At 53.0% G+C, this 16,502-nt stretch overlaps 1 protein-coding gene across 1 annotated transcript; it reads right to left on the bottom strand.

Moving 5' to 3' along the window:
* Nucleotides 1–225: 225 nt before the first annotated feature.
* Nucleotides 226–16,445, bottom strand: ITPKC (inositol-trisphosphate 3-kinase C). Its single transcript, XM_027079583.1, has 7 exons — nt 15,199–16,445; nt 10,865–10,964; nt 8,325–8,538; nt 6,886–7,090; nt 4,653–4,754; nt 3,583–3,654; nt 226–1,665 (listed from the first exon to the last, which is right to left on the bottom strand). Exons 1-7 carry the CDS (start codon nt 16,303–16,305, stop codon nt 1,462–1,464), a joined length of 2,004 nt encoding a protein of 667 aa, XP_026935384.1. The 5' UTR covers nt 16,306–16,445; the 3' UTR covers nt 226–1,461.
* Between the last annotated feature and the right edge of the window lie 57 nt (nt 16,446–16,502).

Raw genomic sequence — 16,502 nt, 5'->3', positions numbered from 1 at the left:
TGTCCTGGGAGCCCTGGAGGACAGGGCTTGGAGTTGTCTTGGTCACTCCTGTGTCCCCTGCACACAGCCAGGCACAAGAGTAGCAACTCGGTGAAGCGGATGAATGAACCTGCCCACTCTGAGCCTGCCTCTACCCCAGACCATCACTATCCCATCACCCCACCCAGCGCTACTGCTCCAATTACGAGCGTTGAGCCCACAAACCCCAGATGCAAAAGACAAAGGTGACTGTAAATGTGCTGTTTATTGGGGTGTCGTCATGGGAAGGCAGTGAAGCAGTTTTGCCTCCTGTTCCCCAGCGCTGCCCCGTCTTAACAACTACCTCTCATATAAATAAGTATAAAGATGGTCAGTAGAAAAGGAGCACACGTCAGCCGGAAGACCACGTTAGAGCTTTGGCTAAGGGAGAGGGGGGGCACCTGTCCTCCCCAAGCCCAGCCTTGTAGGCCAGGAACCCAAAGTTAGGAGCAGGAGGAGGACAGAGGGGCACCACCCACACCTCAGAGTGCTGGGGTCTTTGGTTTGGACCAGGCTGCAGGCCCACCTACCCTGCACCACAGGCCCAAGCGGGGCCTCTTCACAGTAGAGGCCAGGGATGGGGGCCCTCCCGAGGAAGGCAGCTGGTTCCCAAGCCTGCTTTTCCCTTTTCCTTCTGAATGCCCTTCCTGCCACCACAGTCCGCTAGGAGGGAGGAGACAGAAAAGGGTAAAGGGCAGAAGGAGGACGTCCCGAGGCTGAGGCCTGAGGAACAAGGTTGTGCTGGTCACAGTGCTGGCATGGGACATGGCTGTGGTTTCAGCCTGCAGGGGGGTCAGCAGAGTTCTCCCAGGAGCAGGGCAGGAGCCCATGGGGCCAAGGGCGGGTAGGACAGGGTGAACTGGGCCCTGCCCAGCGGTGGCAGCTCTCAAGCCAGTCCCAGGGTGCCACACCCTCAAAGCCTCTGTCAGCACTTGGAGGGACCCCAGATGAAGAGACTGGGCTATAACTCTCCCGGGCGGGCCAACCAAGGGCTGCTACATTTGCTCACAAATGAGGTCTGGTTCTCGGGCCTGCGAGGGGCCAGCTCGTAGAGGGAGGGGCTGACGAGGAGGCCGAGGTTACAGTCATCCATGTGGTGACAGGCCTGAGGTCACGCCCGTGCCCTGCAGTACATGCACTGTGTTCTCTCAGGGCCTCTGCAGCCCCTCAGAAGCCTTCCTGGCTGGTCAGGGGACCCAGTCTGGTTCTGACTCACCGCAGGACCCAGCCAGGGCACGCACCTCTCGGGCTCTTAACAACCTCCCCGCCCCCGAGGGTGCGGTGCCACCTGATCGCCAAGGCCCTCTGCATCTTCTGCACTGGTCCTGCGTGGTGTGCAGTGCAACCTTTCCCATCCCTGGGCTTCAGGCCCCCATGCATCTCGGGGCCCCTCCGGCCACACGGGCACCATGCAATAAATAAACGTGATGGTGGGCGAGCAGGTCAGCTATGGGCCAGGCCCTGGAGGAGGTGAATCACGTTGTCCAGGCCCCAGAGGTAGCCGTCCTCGCGGTTGCCCTCGGCCCAGGGCAGCCGGTGGCTGAGCGTCTGGTGGTCAGGCAGGGCCACTGTCTTGCCAAAGTCGATCATCCAGACCTTGGCCAGGCCGGTGTGGTCATGCACAAAGAGGAGGGAGCTGCCTACCACCTGCAGAGGGAGAGGCAGGAGGTTAGAGGGAGGGGCAGGCACTGGCCAAGGCCCCGGCCCCACAGACTGCTGGGTAGGGTGGCTGACGGCATGAACTTTGGAGCCAGGCCGCCTGGGTTCAAACCCTAGCTCTGCCACTTACGGCTCTGTGGCCTTGGGCGGGGGACTTAACTTCTCCTTATCTCTGTGTCCTCATGTACAAAGTGGGAATAACGGAATAAGAGTACCGTTTACCTCAAAGGTTGCTGTGCATATTATATGTGTGAATTAATCCACAGAAAGCTCTTAGAAGAGTTGCCCGTATAAACAAATGCAAAACAGTGTTAACTGTTATCCTTTTTCAAGCTGGGGTACAAACTCAAATGCCCGCAGGATCCTGAAGCCGTCAGAGGGGTCTGGCGGGGACTGAGGGAGTGGATAATGCCTCCCCGCGGGAAGGGGCAGCAACCACTCAGCCCCAGCGGACTGCTGCTGGTGACGCCAGGCAAGTGGCTTCCTTTGTCCAGCTCAGTTTCCTCATCTGTAGAATGGGGGTGATGGTAACTGCCCCACCTCCTGGGGTCACTGCAGCATTCCACGTTCCACAGCTCACAAGCTGCCTCGTGGAGCTGGCCACACAGCCCTCCGGAGACACTGGGTTATTTTTTCTTTTTTAGTTAGAAATACATTCCTTCCCTTCATCTAACGCCAGGTTTGCAAGCCTCTCCCTTTTTCTAGCCGGGTTTCAGACACCAGTGCTCCCAGAGAACCCGGATGACTGGGCAGGCAAGCAGGCGGCTGTCAGAAGAGGCAGACGCTGCCCAGCTCTGGATGGCTGTTGGCATGTGGCGAGCGGCCCAGGGTTACCGTGTCTCTCGTGGTGCCAAGGGAAACTGGAAATCCCGATTTTAGTGTGAACTCTACATCTTTATCAGTTTTCAATGTTGGCAACTAATTTTTTTTAATGTTTAGTCACCGGGCAGGTGAAACCAAACCTGAGGACATAAGAGGTGGGGTCCCCAGGCCTCCTCTTTGTGACTTGCGTGTAAAGCTCAAAGGCAGTAACAAGGGTGATGAGGGTGATGTTTGGTGATAACAAACGTGACCATAAAAGCTGGCACATACTGCAGGGTTCTTATGGGCTGGGCTTTAACTATATTAATCCACTTAACCTTCGTTACACCCATGCGGCAGGTGCTACCGTTACCCTGTCCTACAGGTCAGGAGACAGGCCTGCGGAGCTGCTGCCTAGGCTCAGGTGGCTGGGATTCGAACACAGGCTGGCCTGACGCCCAGATCGGTGCTCTTTCAGAAGTCAGTGATATCAGGAAAAAGAGGAGAGAGGGGCTTGAGCGGGGAGGCGGAAGAACTTGGAGATAGACACAGTGATGTCACCACAGACTTTCTGAGACAGCCTCAGAGAGATGAATGTTTCCAAAGAGACACAGGCTGCGGAACGGAGAGAGAGGAAAGGGGAGTGGGGACAGCCACCAGAGGAGGAAGGCAGGTAACAAGAACTGTAAATCATCACGGGTATAAAATAACCACAAGAGCTAGGAGTCGAGAGCCCCTCTGTGCTCCTCACGGCGCTCTGCATTTGCTCATCTCCCACCTCAGCAGCTCTGTAAGGAAGGTACTATTGTTCCTCCCCACGGCAGGAGGAAACTGAGGCCTGAGAGGGTAGGTCATAGGCCCAGGGTCACGCGGCAGAGCCAGCCTCATCCCAAGGCCACCTGGCTGGGGTCCATGCTCCTAACTGTCCCACCTCCCTGCAATCCCTCGTGCTGCCTACCCTAAAGAAGCAAACCCCAGAACTCGGGGCTTCCTTTTATAGCTTTGGCCTGTGACCCTGTTGGTGGTTTCTAACGAGTACCACCCGGACCCCGACACTCCCCCTCACACAGGGCCCTCTGTTCCCATGGTGGCCGGGGCTCGCACCTCGTGGGTCTTGAAGAAGGGGGAGTTCTCCAGAGCTTCACGGAGTTCCTCTAGGCGTGCCACGTACTTTTTCTGTGCATGAGACGGAGGATTTCTTGGTTAGCTTATGGACTTTGTGGGTCCTTACCCACCTTGACATCTGACCTCATCCCATACCCCCAAAGGAGTAGGCATACCCCAGCCAGAATGGGGTAAAGGGGGCCATGGGGAAATGGGAGGTGGGGGGGGCAGGGGTTGGATGCATCAGGGTGGCACAGACAAGACTGTGGTTGGGGACTTCCCTGGTGGCGCAGTGGTTAAGAATCCGCCTGCCAATGCAGGGGACACGGGTTCGAGCCCTGGTCCAGGAAGATCCCACATGCCACGGAGCAACTAAGCCCGTGCACCACAACTACTGAGCCTGTGCTCTAGAGCCTGTGAGCCACAACTACTGAGCCCGTGTGCCACAACTACTGAAGCCCACGTTCCTAGAGCCTGTGCTCCACCACAAGTGAAGCCACCACAATGAGAAGCCCGCACACCACAACAAAGAGTAGCCCCTGCTCGCTGCAACTAGAGAAAGCCCATGTGCAGCAATGGAGAGCCAATGCGTCCAAAAATAAATAAATGAACACAATAAATAAAAATTAAAAAAAAAAAAGAGTGTGGTTGGTAGATTACATGAATACCCACAATTCCTAGCAGCTCCTCTCACCAAGAGGTGGAGTCTTTCCCTTGTAATCTAGTCTTGGTCTTATGACTTGCTTTGGCCAATAGAACATGGCGAGAATGATGGTGGCCATTCTGAGCCTAGCCACCGATACGCTTTGCTTTTTCACTTGTTTTCTTGGCCCGCTGCTTCCACCGTGAGAACAAGCCCAGGCTAGTCTGCTGGATTGAGCCAGGAGCCGAGACAGTAAGGCAGCCACCAGACATGAGAGCAGGGCCCTCCCACCAGCTGGCCTGTTGGTGAGCAATGCCAGCCAGTGTCAGCCAACCTCGGCCCAAGGCAAGAGACTGTTGACGTGGGAGGAACAATGATGGTGGTGGTCCTAAGCTGCTAAATTTGGGGGCATAGGTGTCCCGCTCACCAGGATTCCGCGGTTCCCATCCACAAAGTCCTCCAACATCTTTGTCACCTCCTCCAGTTTCCGCATCTTCTTGAAGTTAGTGTTGCAGGTCCCATCGGCTTTCTAGAGGATGAGGGGTGTCATACCTTTTCCTTCCCACGCCCAACACCAAGCAGCCTCAGGCACTTCCAGGGGCCACCTACCCACCTCCAGGCTCACTTGCTGTTCAGGGGAAGCTAGCCCACCCGCCTAGCCCCAAGTCATACTCCTGAGCAACCAGTCCTTCAAGTCTAACCTTGAACCCCCTGGTTGAGCCAATCTAGCCAGGTGGGCTTTGGAGCCGGGTGGATCTGGCTTTGAATCATGGCTCTGCTAATTCCTAGCTAGGTGGCGTTAAGCAAGTCACTTCACCTGCCTCAGCCTGGAGTTCCTCATCTGGAAAATGAGAATTGTGTTAGTCTCTACCTCCTAAAGCTGGTATAAGGAGGAGGAGAGATTGGGTGTGTAGGATACACTGCACAGTGCCTGGCACATAGTAAGTAAGCACTCAGTAGAAGAGACTAATGTTATTTTTTGTCTGCGAGGGGCACAGAGAGCCCCCTGAGTCATTCTGCCATGCTGTGCCAGGTGCCCTGTGGGCAATGGTAACATGGAGGTAACAGCACAGGTAACAGCATAGATGAGGGATGCAAATACTGAATAAGATCATCACAAAGGGAGATAAGAATAATGGAGTATAGGGAGTTATAAGGAGGTAAAGACCCTGAACTAGTCGGATGGAACTCAAGGAGGGCTTCCCAGAGGAAGTGAAATTTGGAAGGAGTCGGGAAAATGACTGGGAGTCAGTCAACCAGGGGAACAGGGGAAAAGTACTCCTGGCACAGGAAACAGCACGTGCAGAGGACCTGTGGCAGGAGAGAACAGGACCCTTTCAAAGAAATGAAAGTGCTTCACTGTGCCATCTATAGGGGACTGTGGCACATCCACAAAGAGCTATTATAGAAGGAATAGGAAGGAAGGGAGGGAGGGAGGGAGGAAGAGGATCTCCTATCTCTCTACGAAATGATATGGGAAACTCTCCAGGACTACGCCACCTTTTGTAAAAATGAAAAAGGGAGGAGGGACTTCCCCCGTGGTCCAGTGGCTAAGACTCCACACTCCCAATGCAGGGGGCCCGGATTCAATCCCTGGTCAGGGAACTAGATCCCACATGCCACAACTAGGAGTTCACATGCCGCAACTAAAAAGATCCTGCATACTGCAACTAAGACCCAGCGCAGCCAAATAAATAAATTTAAAAATGGGAGGAAAAGGTAGTATATACAACTGCATTTGTTTGTATATACAGGAAGAAATATAAGAAACTGATAAAGTGGTTCCCCACGAGGAGGGGGTGGTAGAGGGACAGAATGGGAAGGACGGCAACAGGGTTGGGAGAGAGATTTCTCCTATATACCCTTTTATAATATTATTTTGACTTTCGAGCTGTGTGAATAGCTATTCAAACGATTAGATTTAATTTACAAAAAAAAGAAAGAAAGGGGCTACCCTAGTGGCACAGTGGTTAAGAATCCGCCTGCCAATGCAGGGTACATGGGTTCGAGCCCTGGTCCAGGAAGATCCCACATGCCGCAGAGCAACTAAGCCCGTGCGCCACAACTACTGAGCCTGTGCTCTAGAGCCCATGCTCCGCAACAAGAGAAACCACCGTAATGAGAATCCCGCATACCGCAACGAAAAGTAGCCCCCGCTCTCCGCAACTAGAGAAAGCCCGCGCACAGCAACGAAGACCCAATACAGCCAAAAATAAATAAATAAAATAAACAACTTTTGAAGAAAGAAATAAAGAAGAAAAGAGAACATTTTTCTCCATAAGGAGGAAAAAGCCCCTCCAGCTGCCGTGTTGGATGATGGATCAGAGGAGGTGAGACCAGCATCTGGGAAGCCAGGGAAGCTGAGTCAGGAGAAGATGCGGCTGGACTAGGACAGGGTCTTGGTCTTGGGGAGGGGAAAGAAGATGGAATCAAGAGACCTTCAGACAGATGGGTAAACAGAACTTGGTCTGTGATAGACACAGGGGTAAGAGGGAAGCAGGAACCCTCCTAGCGCATCTTTCCATCCTCTGCAGTCTCCTGCTCTCTCTCCAGATCTTGCTTCTTTCCTGCTTTCTCTGACACCCTGGTTCCTCGGGAAGCCCTGCCTCAGATCTAGCTCTTAGCCCTCTACAAACAGGCTAGCAGCTCCTGGCCCTCACCTTGATGCCCTCGATCCGGAAACCCAGGGTGGAGGTCGAGCTCACGGTCTCCCTCCACTGCATGTAGCGGGGCTTGGTGACTGCACCCTGGGCATGTTCCTCGGGCGTCGGGGCCCCAGGGTCCACAGCCACCATCTTCTCATACATGTCCTTCCGGGGCCGGGGCCGTTCTCGCGCCTTCACCAGCTCCTCCTCCAGGTAGGTCCTGGGACACAGAGGATATAACAAGGGAAATTACGAAGAACAAAGCTGGAGGACTTACACTCTCTGATATCAAGGCATGTTACAAAACTACAGTGTGGTACAAGAATAGACAAATAGATCAATGGACCAGAACAGAGTCCACAAACAGACACACACGTACGTTCACCCAATTTATGAAAAAGAAGGCACCACAATTCAGTGGGGAAAGGGCAGTCTTTTCAATAAATGGTGCTAGGTCAATAGGATGTCCATACAGCGGTGGGGAGAGGGGAATGAACCTTGATCCCTGCCTCAGACCATATACAAAAATTAAAGCTAGGTGGATTGCAGATCTAAATGTGATAATTAAAACAAAGCTTGTAGAAGAAAACATAGGAGAAGATCTTTGTGAACTTACAGTAGGCAGATTTCTTAAACACAAAGCTACTAACCATAATGAAAAAAATTGACAACCTGTACTAAATTAAAAGCCCTTCTCGGGACTTCCTTGGTGGCGCAGTGGTTAAGAATCTGCCTGCCGGTGCAGGGGACACGGGTTCAATCCCTGGTCCAGGAGGATCCCACATGCCGTGGAGCAACTAATCCTGTGTACCACAACTACTGAGCCTGAGCTCTAGAGCCTGTGAGCCACAACTACTGAAGCCCGCATACCTAGAGCCCGTGCTCCGCAGCAAAAGAAGCCACCGCAATGAGAGGCCCGTGCACTGCAACCGCAACAAAGAGTAGTCCCAGCTCGCTGCAACTAGAGAAAGCCCATGTGCAGCAACAAAGACCCAACGCAGCCAAAACTAACTAACTAAATAATTAATTTAAAAAAAAACTTCTGTTTATCAAAAGACGTTAAGAGAGTGAAATGGGAGAGTTGGAGTGTGTGTGTGTGTGTGTGTGTATCTCCAGCAAAGGACTTGTATCCAGAATATATAAAGAATTATACATCTTTATAATAAAAAGAAAAAGAGAGACCAGTAGAAAAATGGGCACTTTTCAAAGAGGATATCCAATGGCCAATCAATGCTCAAGTTGTTTGGTCACCAGAGAAATCGAAATTAAAACCATAGCTATTCACCAGAATAGTTAAAAGTAATAAAACAGGCAATACAAAGTGTTGATGAGAAGATAGAACAGAACTCTCATACACGGATGGCAGGAAAGGATGCTGAAGACTGGCTTGGCGCTATCTTCAAAAATGTCCCCCTGACCCTTCATCTCTGCCCCATGGCTGCCCCTGAACCTACCTGCTGCCCATCTTGCAGTCCATGATGGAGGGGTTCTCAAAGTCTGCCAGGAGATCTTCCATCTGGTTGAAGGCCTGGCCATCCTGCTGCACCATGCCATAGTAGGCTGGCACGAAAGGTCGCAGGGGGTCGCGCATCAGCTGCTCCAGGCTGCGCTGCTCATACTGACAGAAACGCTTTAGAATCCAACCATCCTCTCCTGCCTGGAAGTTCCCTATGAGCAGCAGTCAATGAGAGGGTCAAAAACTGAATGAGCAAGGGCTTCCCTGGTGGCGCAGTGGTTGAGAGTCCGCCTGCCGATGCAGGGAACGCGGGTTCGTGCCCCGGTCCGGGAGGATCCCACGTGCCACCGAGCAGCTGGGCCCGTGAGCCATGGACGCTGGGCCTGCGCGTCCGGAGCCTGTGCTCCACAACGGGAGAGGCCACAACAGTGAGAGGCCCGCGTACCGCAAAAAAAAGAAAAAAAAAAAAAACTGAATGAGCAAGAGAATTCCCCCACCTCCTGTAGGTATCAGGTCCTGGCCACCATCATCTTGCCTGACCCTTCTGCAATACCTTCTCTCCCTACCAGCAATTCTCAAAATCTTGGCCAGAGGTGGTGAAGGAAGGACCTAGTTCTGCATTTTGTTTAAACAGAGGCCTGTTCACAGCACACTGTGTCCTCATTTGTTTTGTAATTTTGGATTATGAGCTCTCGATCAGCAATGGGAATTTTTGTGAGATCTGAGTCAAGAGCATGACTCTCCCAAGCAGATTTGCATTTGCTTCTGCCTGGGTCCCAGAGTGCTAACAATCAGGGCCTTGTTAATTTACAAATCTGGCATTTTGTGGGCCATGCAGATAGAGTAGATCAGAATTACAAATTCTTATTGAGGCAGATAGTATTTTCAGATTATATTTTCCAAAGATGGCTGCAACAGTAGCTCATGTCCCATATGCTCTTCTAGAATTTTGCCACTCCCATCAAGAAGTGGAATCTAATTCTTTTCCTCTTGAATCTGAGAGGGCTTATGGCAGAAGCAACACTGTGACTTCAGATCTAAGTCATAAAAGGAGATGCAGCTTCCACTTTGTTGGCAGAGACACTTGCCTTTCAAGTCCTGAGCTACCATGTAAGAAATCTGATTATTCTGAGGCTACCATACTGTAAGGAAGCCCAAGCAGCTACACATAGAAGTCACATATAGGCTTTCCAGCCGGCAGCCCCAACTGAGAACCAGCCAACAACCAGCATCAACTGCCAGGTGTGTGAATGAATGAACCTCCAAAGGTCTCCAGCTTGCAGCCTTCGAGTTGTTCTAGCTGAATTCCCAGATATCACGGCGCAGCAACAAGCCAGGCCTGCCATGCTCTGTCTGAATTCCTGACCCGAAGCTTATGAGTGTGATCAAATGGCTGTTTTATTCCACTAAGTTGTTTGTTTGTTTTTTTAAACCACCACTAAGTTTTGAGTTTTTCATTTTTGGTATTTTTGAAACTCAGCGATAGTAACTAGGATACATACAGATGGCAGGCCTGTGTTTACAGTTTTAGGGGGGCCTTGCCTTTCTCTGACTCAGTTCTAAGGATGAACAGGCAGATAAGTTCCCTTCCCGCCTCCCTTTGCTGGTGGATACAGTTGGTCTAGTCCAGCCCACAGTCTGTTTTTGTAAAAAAAAGCTTACTGGAACACAGACACACTCACAAATTTATATATTAACTATGGTGGCTTTTGTGCTGCAACAACGGAGTTGAGTAGTTTATAGCTATTATCTAGCCCTTTACCAAAAATGCTAGATTCTAGGCCTTGTGCTATTATGTGCTAAAGAGATTGTGCTAGGTCCTGGGGAAAAAACATTGTAGCTGTTGTTTATTGGCGGCCTACTCTGCTCTGGCCACAGGGTGAGGACAGGGACTGGTAATTGCCATTTATGAGGGGTCTGTCTCTCAATCTCAATATACATTGCGGTACGTGGGCCTCTCACTGTTGTGGCCTCTCCCGTTGCGGAGTACAGGCTCCGGACGCGCAGGCTCAGCGGCCATGGCTCACGGGCCCAGCCGCTCCGCGGCATGTGGGATCTTCCCGGACCGGGGCACAAACCCGTGTCCCCTGCATCAACTGGCGGACTCGCAACCACTGCACCACCAGGGAAGCCCTCAATATACATTTTGATTTTAACCCTTTAGTTTACCCTGCAAGGGAGGGACAATTATCTCACACTAGAGATGAGGACACTGAGCCCCAGGGAGGGAGAGTAACTTGCCCAGGGTCATCCACAAATAGAGAGCGGAACTCGGATTTGAGCCCAGGCCCATCTGTCCCCATGGTCAAAGATTTGCCCACTGCCACCGGGATAACAGGAAACAGCCCTCCATCCTGATGTATGAATGGCCCAGCCCGGGCCTAAGCACTTTCCATAAAAGCCCCATGAGCTGGAGACTGTCACCAAGCCCATTTTACAGATGCGGGAACTAAAGTACAAACAGCAGTTCCTTCCCCGCCCAGGCGTCTCTGCCCAGCCCTGCCTGTCCCCCACCCGCCCTTCTCCCCCCGCGCTCACCAGAGTGTCCAGACAGCTGGACCCAAGGGTAGTGTTTTCGGAAGGAGACCATGAAGGGCGAATACTTCAGCACTGTCTTCAGCTTCTTCCACGGTTTGTTCTGTGTGGGGCAGAAAGGGTGGGGTCAGGGCTAAGGCCGGGGATGGAGGGGGATGGCGCTGCTGCCATGAGAGGGAACCAAGGTGGACCGGGGGTCCTTAGGGGGGCTTCCTGGGATCCCTGGGCCCAAGCTTGTTGCGGTGAGCAAAGCTCACTGACTTGTGCAATCACAAACTCCCCAGGGGCCTCAGCAAAGGCAGAGAAGAGTCTCTGTCCATTTGTCTCGGTGTCATCACTTTGTATCTGTGTCTCTCTGTCCTTCTCGAAGGAGCAGAGATAGGCTAGGTTGTGTTGCAGTCACCAGCAACTCCCAAATCGTCCCTCGACATATATACATCAAAAAGGTGGTTCCAGGGAAAATGATAAAGGCAGGAGTTGATGAATGGAGGCCGAACCACAGAGAGAGACAGAAACAGAGACAGATGACAAAGTGATGACAAAGACAGACAGGGACAAAGATGGAGACTGCAGCAGTCATGACAGCTGCTTACCAAATAGTTCCAGCCTGTCCCCCTACCAGGGATATGCCCACCCTCTTGAACTCAGCTTTGGCCAATGACATGTGAGCAGAAGTGTCACTTTTGGGTGGAAGCCTTAAAGCCAACGAGTGACTCTCCACGTTCTTTTCCCTAGTGTAGAAAGGGGTGGGGGACTGTAGGAAGAGAAACAGAGGCTGAGAGAAAACAGCATGGAGCAGGGCCGCCTCAGCCACCACTGACCCACAGTCAGTGTGCAGTAGGAACGAAAATAATCCTTTGTTGGGAATTTCCTGGTGGTCCAGTGGTTAGGACTCCGTGCTTTCACTGCCAAGTGCCTCGGTTCAATCCCTGGTTGGGGAACTAAGATCCTGCAAGCCTCGGGGCCAAAAAAAAAAAGAAATCCTTTGTTGTTCCAAGTCACTGAGTTTGGGGTCTGTTTGTCACTATAGCAAACCCTGACCTCTTCCAACTGACACAGAGATAGGCACAGAGTTACTAGAAGAGAAAGAAATATAGAAAGACAGAATGGGAGACACAAAGTAATGACAGAGAAAGAAAAAGAAACATAGATGCAGAGAAAGACAGAGAGAGAGCAACAAAAAACCAGAGGAGCAAACAGAAAACAAGGATTTAGTTGTATCATGTGGACTCAAGCAAGAGCTTCTTGAGACCTGGTTACTGCCTGATTCATTGCATTTGCATATGCACGCACACGCACGTGTGCACACGCGCGCGCACACACACGAATATCTTCTCTGCTCCAAGCACACAGCAGGCCCTTAGCAAGGATTGGGAGAATGAGTCCTCTCCAGAGAAAAAAGCTATGTGGCTCATCTCCCCCCACCCCGGGGTCAAGGCCACGTTCTCTCCTATCCACCAGAGCCCAGCTACCTAGCAGACATCTAATGGATGGTGGGAAGGTCAAACACAGGCAGGGGTTGGACTGAAGGATTCAGGAAGGGCTATTCCCTCCCCTCTCCAGCTGCCAGCCGTGAAGAGGAGGTGACGAATAAAGGTTCCTGTTTACTAAGCACCTGGAACATTCCAGGCACAATGACAAAGGCTCAGTGTGCCATAACCTACTTAATCCTAAAAACACAACCCCAGGAAGACTGCTGACTGTGTTACAGAGGCGGAAACAGAGACTCAGACGGGTGAAGTCACCTGCCTAAATCACACAGCATAGTGCTGGGGTTCTACCTCTGGTCTGACTCCACTGCCCTGGGCTTATCCATTACAGCCCTGCTAGATTACAAGTCTTGAGGGCAGGGACTGGGGTTGTCATGGTTACAACTGTGTCCCCAGCCATGGCCTGACACACAATAGGTGCTCCAAAAATGTAGCTTGGGTTGAAGGAGGTTGATTAAATGTCTTTTTTTTTTTTTTTTTTTAATCATAAGCAGGTTCAGTATCTTCTCTCTCTTTTTTCTTAGATCTGATGGTTAATCTGGGCTTTCTCAGATGGCTTCATCATGGCCTCAGCTCACATCTCCTCCTCCTCCTCCAGGAAGCCCGCTCTGATACCCCAGGTCTGGCCAGTCACCTTCTCTAGATTCCCACAACCCTCTGGGCTTCCCCCATCCCAGCCCTGAGCACTCTGAGCTGTCACTGCCTGGTGATGGGTCTGTCTCCTCCACCGGCCTGGGAGCTCCATGCGGGCAGTGTCTGGGTCACTACTGTGTTCCCAGCAAAGCCAACACGGGGCCAAACACAAATTAGGGACCCTGGGACTGTCTGTTGTCTGATTAGGAGGACAGGATGGATGTGAGAAGGAAGGAAGGTGAGGGAGGGGGGAGAAGGTAGCTGGGCCTTTAAGGTCAGATGGAATTTCAAAATGAAGCAAGAAGGAAGCGAGGGGTATTCTGGGTGGTGGGAACAGCTTGAGCAATGAGCGGAGGCAGGATGGCTGCAACATGTTCAGGGAACAGTGTGTACTTCGGCTCCCTTGCAGCAGCAGAAGGGATCAGGACGGGAAAAGGGAAGCTGAACGTAGAAAGGAGCCTGGAGACAGGAAGCTGTGAACACAGGACTGAACTCCTGATCGCTATCAGGCAGGCCCTGGGGAGCCATGGAAGACTCTGGAGCCGGGAACATTGAAAAGTTAGTCAGAGCTGGGTTTTGGAGGCAGATTCTAGGGGATGAGGAAACACTGGAGACAGGGAGGCCTGGGAGGAAGGCAAGTTAGGGACAGATCCACAAAGTGCAGGGGTGGAAATGACTGGGTTTTCAACTAAGCCAGCACTGAGTTAGAATCCAAGCTCCGACCAGACGTGGCCAACTCCAAGCAAGTGACCTCACTTCTCTAGGCCTTAGTTTCCCCTCTGTAAAATGCAGATAATAATAATCCCAATCTTATAGTGCTTTTATAAGGATTCAAAGAGTTAACACACATACAGCACTTGGAAAAGTGCCTGGTATTCAGTAAGGGTTTGAATCTCAGCTCTGTGCCTTCCAAGGTCTGTGACCTTGGATGAGTCTCTGTGCCTCAGTTTCTTCATCTATAAAATGGGGATCATAGTATCTACCTCATAGGGCTGCTGTGAAGATTAAGATGAGTTAATATTAGCAAAGAGCTTAGCACAGGGAATTCCCCGGATGTCCAGTGGTTAGGACTCTGTGCTCCCAATGCAGGGGGCGTGGGTTCGATCCCTGGTCGGGGAGCTAAGATCCTGCGTGCCTCGGAGTGTGGCCGAAAAAAATAAAATAAAGAAGAAAGCTTAGCACAGGGCTGGGCATGAGCGAGTGATAGCTGCTATTTTTGTTTCTTCATTCACTCCAGCTCAGCTGCTCTGAGATGCCAAGGAGATGAGGGAGTAGGCAGAGGGAACAGCAATGGCAGAGAGCCCCAGAGGGTCAGAGCCTTGGCTCCGGCACAGGCAGGCTGGGGCAGGTCTACCTCTTATATCTGTGGCCACATGTGTGAGCACGTTCCTAAAGGGAAGCATGTGGGGTGAGGGGGACTCAGGGCAGATTCCAGCCAGGGGCCCCAGGACAATGGGAGGACCCAGCAGGCAGACCCACCAGAGGCTCTCACACCTGCCTATGCGCTGACCCTCCCTCCCTGAACCTGCCCTGACGGCCTTCCTGATTCCCCAGAGAACCGCACCCAAGCTGTGGATGAGGGTGGAGGATGTAAACAAGAGTGTGCAGGAGCACCCTGGGGAGCTGAGGGGCAACGCAATGGGGAAATGGGAGAGTCCCTGGCCAGGCTGGGGGTCCCTTAGCATTTTGGCTTCACACAGCTCTTTGAGAATCTGATAAAAGCTGGGAGCTCACTCCCTACAAAAGTGAATGAGCTAAGGGGTGGTGAAGGCTGATGACCCTTTAAGGCAGCTACAGGCCCCAGACTTAGAAAAGTCGGTAGAAAGTGCACCCTTCCTGTCTGCCTGAACTAGTGTTCTTTAGAGTTTGGGGTCACAGACTGTGATCCAACAGAAGTCACAGACCCTTGCTGCAAAAACATGTGTATACACACACAGTTTCACACAATTTCAGGGATTCCTGGGTACCATGAAGTTGGCCAGCAGCCATCCATTTTAGACCCCAGGACTGGAGGCAGTGGGTGAGGGGAAATGAAGAGAATTAGCAAGAGGCTGCCTGGAGGGGGTTAGTAACCCTGCTGTCGGATGGAAGAGGTGCCTGGAGATGAAATTGCTGGTGGAGTTCTAAAGAACTTCTCAAAGGAAAGGCGGGGGCGAGGCGGGGGATACGGGATCTGTGGGGATGTGGCTCAAGGGCAGGATGGGTCCCACTCACCCCAGACCTGTCCTCGGGGTCGCTGGAACCTCCACCCCCGGCCACCACGTCATCCTCAGACTCGTCGAAAGAGGAGGCAGAGGAGAAGCCTCCACTGCCCCCTTCAAACTGGGAGGGGGGTCCCACTGGCTGAGCCTCAGGCTCGGGGGTTTCAGGAGTGATGATGAGGCGGGGCACAGGGGTCAGGGGGCAACACTCCTGGTGAGAGTACAGGTGAGTCACCAACTCCCCGTGTTCTGGTTCCTCTAACGAGCCATCTTGGTTGGGCTCCCCCAAAAGGCAGTCTGTCCCAGGCTCTGTCTGGGGTCCATGAGTATCTTGTGTCTGGGGTCCATCAGTGCCAGGCTGTGGCCAGAAGCCATCAGTATCTTGTTGTGTTGGGAAACCATCGATGTCAAGCTGTTTCCAGGTTGTTTCCGTATCCTGTTGTGTCCTGGAGCCATCAATGTACAATTCTTTCCGAGAGCCATCAGCATTTGGCTCTGTTGAGAGAGAGGCCCCTTCTGGCTGAGTCCGGATGCTGGACCTGTTCTGGTGGGTCCAGAGGTTATCAGCCCTGGGCTTGGCCCTCTCTGGCTGGGTCTGTGACCCATGTATTTCTAGCTCTGCCCAGGGCCCATCAACCCCTTGCTGTGCCCAGAGGTTAGCCCTCTCTGGCTGACACTGAAGGTCAGACCTGTGTGGATCAGTCCAAAAGCCATCTGTACTAGTCTCCGTCCAGTCACCGGCTGTCTCCAGTTCTGACCAGTGGCTGCTCCTTTCTGGATGTGTCCGGAGGATGGACCTGCCTGGCTCCGTCTTTTGGCTGGGCCGCTCCGTCCCCGCCCCGGAGCCAGCTGCTTCAGGCTCAGCCTGTCCGTCGGTCCCCGACTCAGGCCCGAGGCCGGCCCTCTCGGGCTCGGTGTGGAGGTTGGACTCCTCGGTCCGGGCCCGGGGCCCGCCCCTCTCCGGCCGCCCCGCCGGGCCCCCTGCGCCGGGCCCAGGTCGTTGCTGCCCCGGTTGCCGCCGCCGCCCCCCTCGCGTCGCCGCCAGTCCCATGCGGGCTGTCCCCGGCAGCGCCCCAGCCTCCGCCTCGCTCAGGTTTCCCCGGCACGGGCAGCGCCTCATGCCCGCTCCCTAGGTTCGGGATTCGACCGGGCCCAGCCCCTCCTGCCCCTTTAAATCCCGCGAGGGGTGTGGCTGGGGAGCCCCGACTCGCGGGTTCCGGCCCGCGGAGCTCCAGCCAGCCCAGCCAAGCAGGGGTTAACCGATACTTTCCCCCACCCCCACCCCCACCCCCGCCCACAACTCCCGGGGAAGGCCCC

Source organism: Aethalodelphis obliquidens, unplaced genomic scaffold (assembly GCF_003676395.1).
Source record: "Aethalodelphis obliquidens isolate GAN/ISIS:26980383/991018 unplaced genomic scaffold, ASM367639v1 scaffold43, whole genome shotgun sequence".
In the NCBI taxonomy this organism is placed as follows: Eukaryota; Metazoa; Chordata; class Mammalia; order Artiodactyla; family Delphinidae; genus Aethalodelphis; species Aethalodelphis obliquidens.
This window is presented reverse-complemented; position numbering and strand designations above follow the sequence as displayed.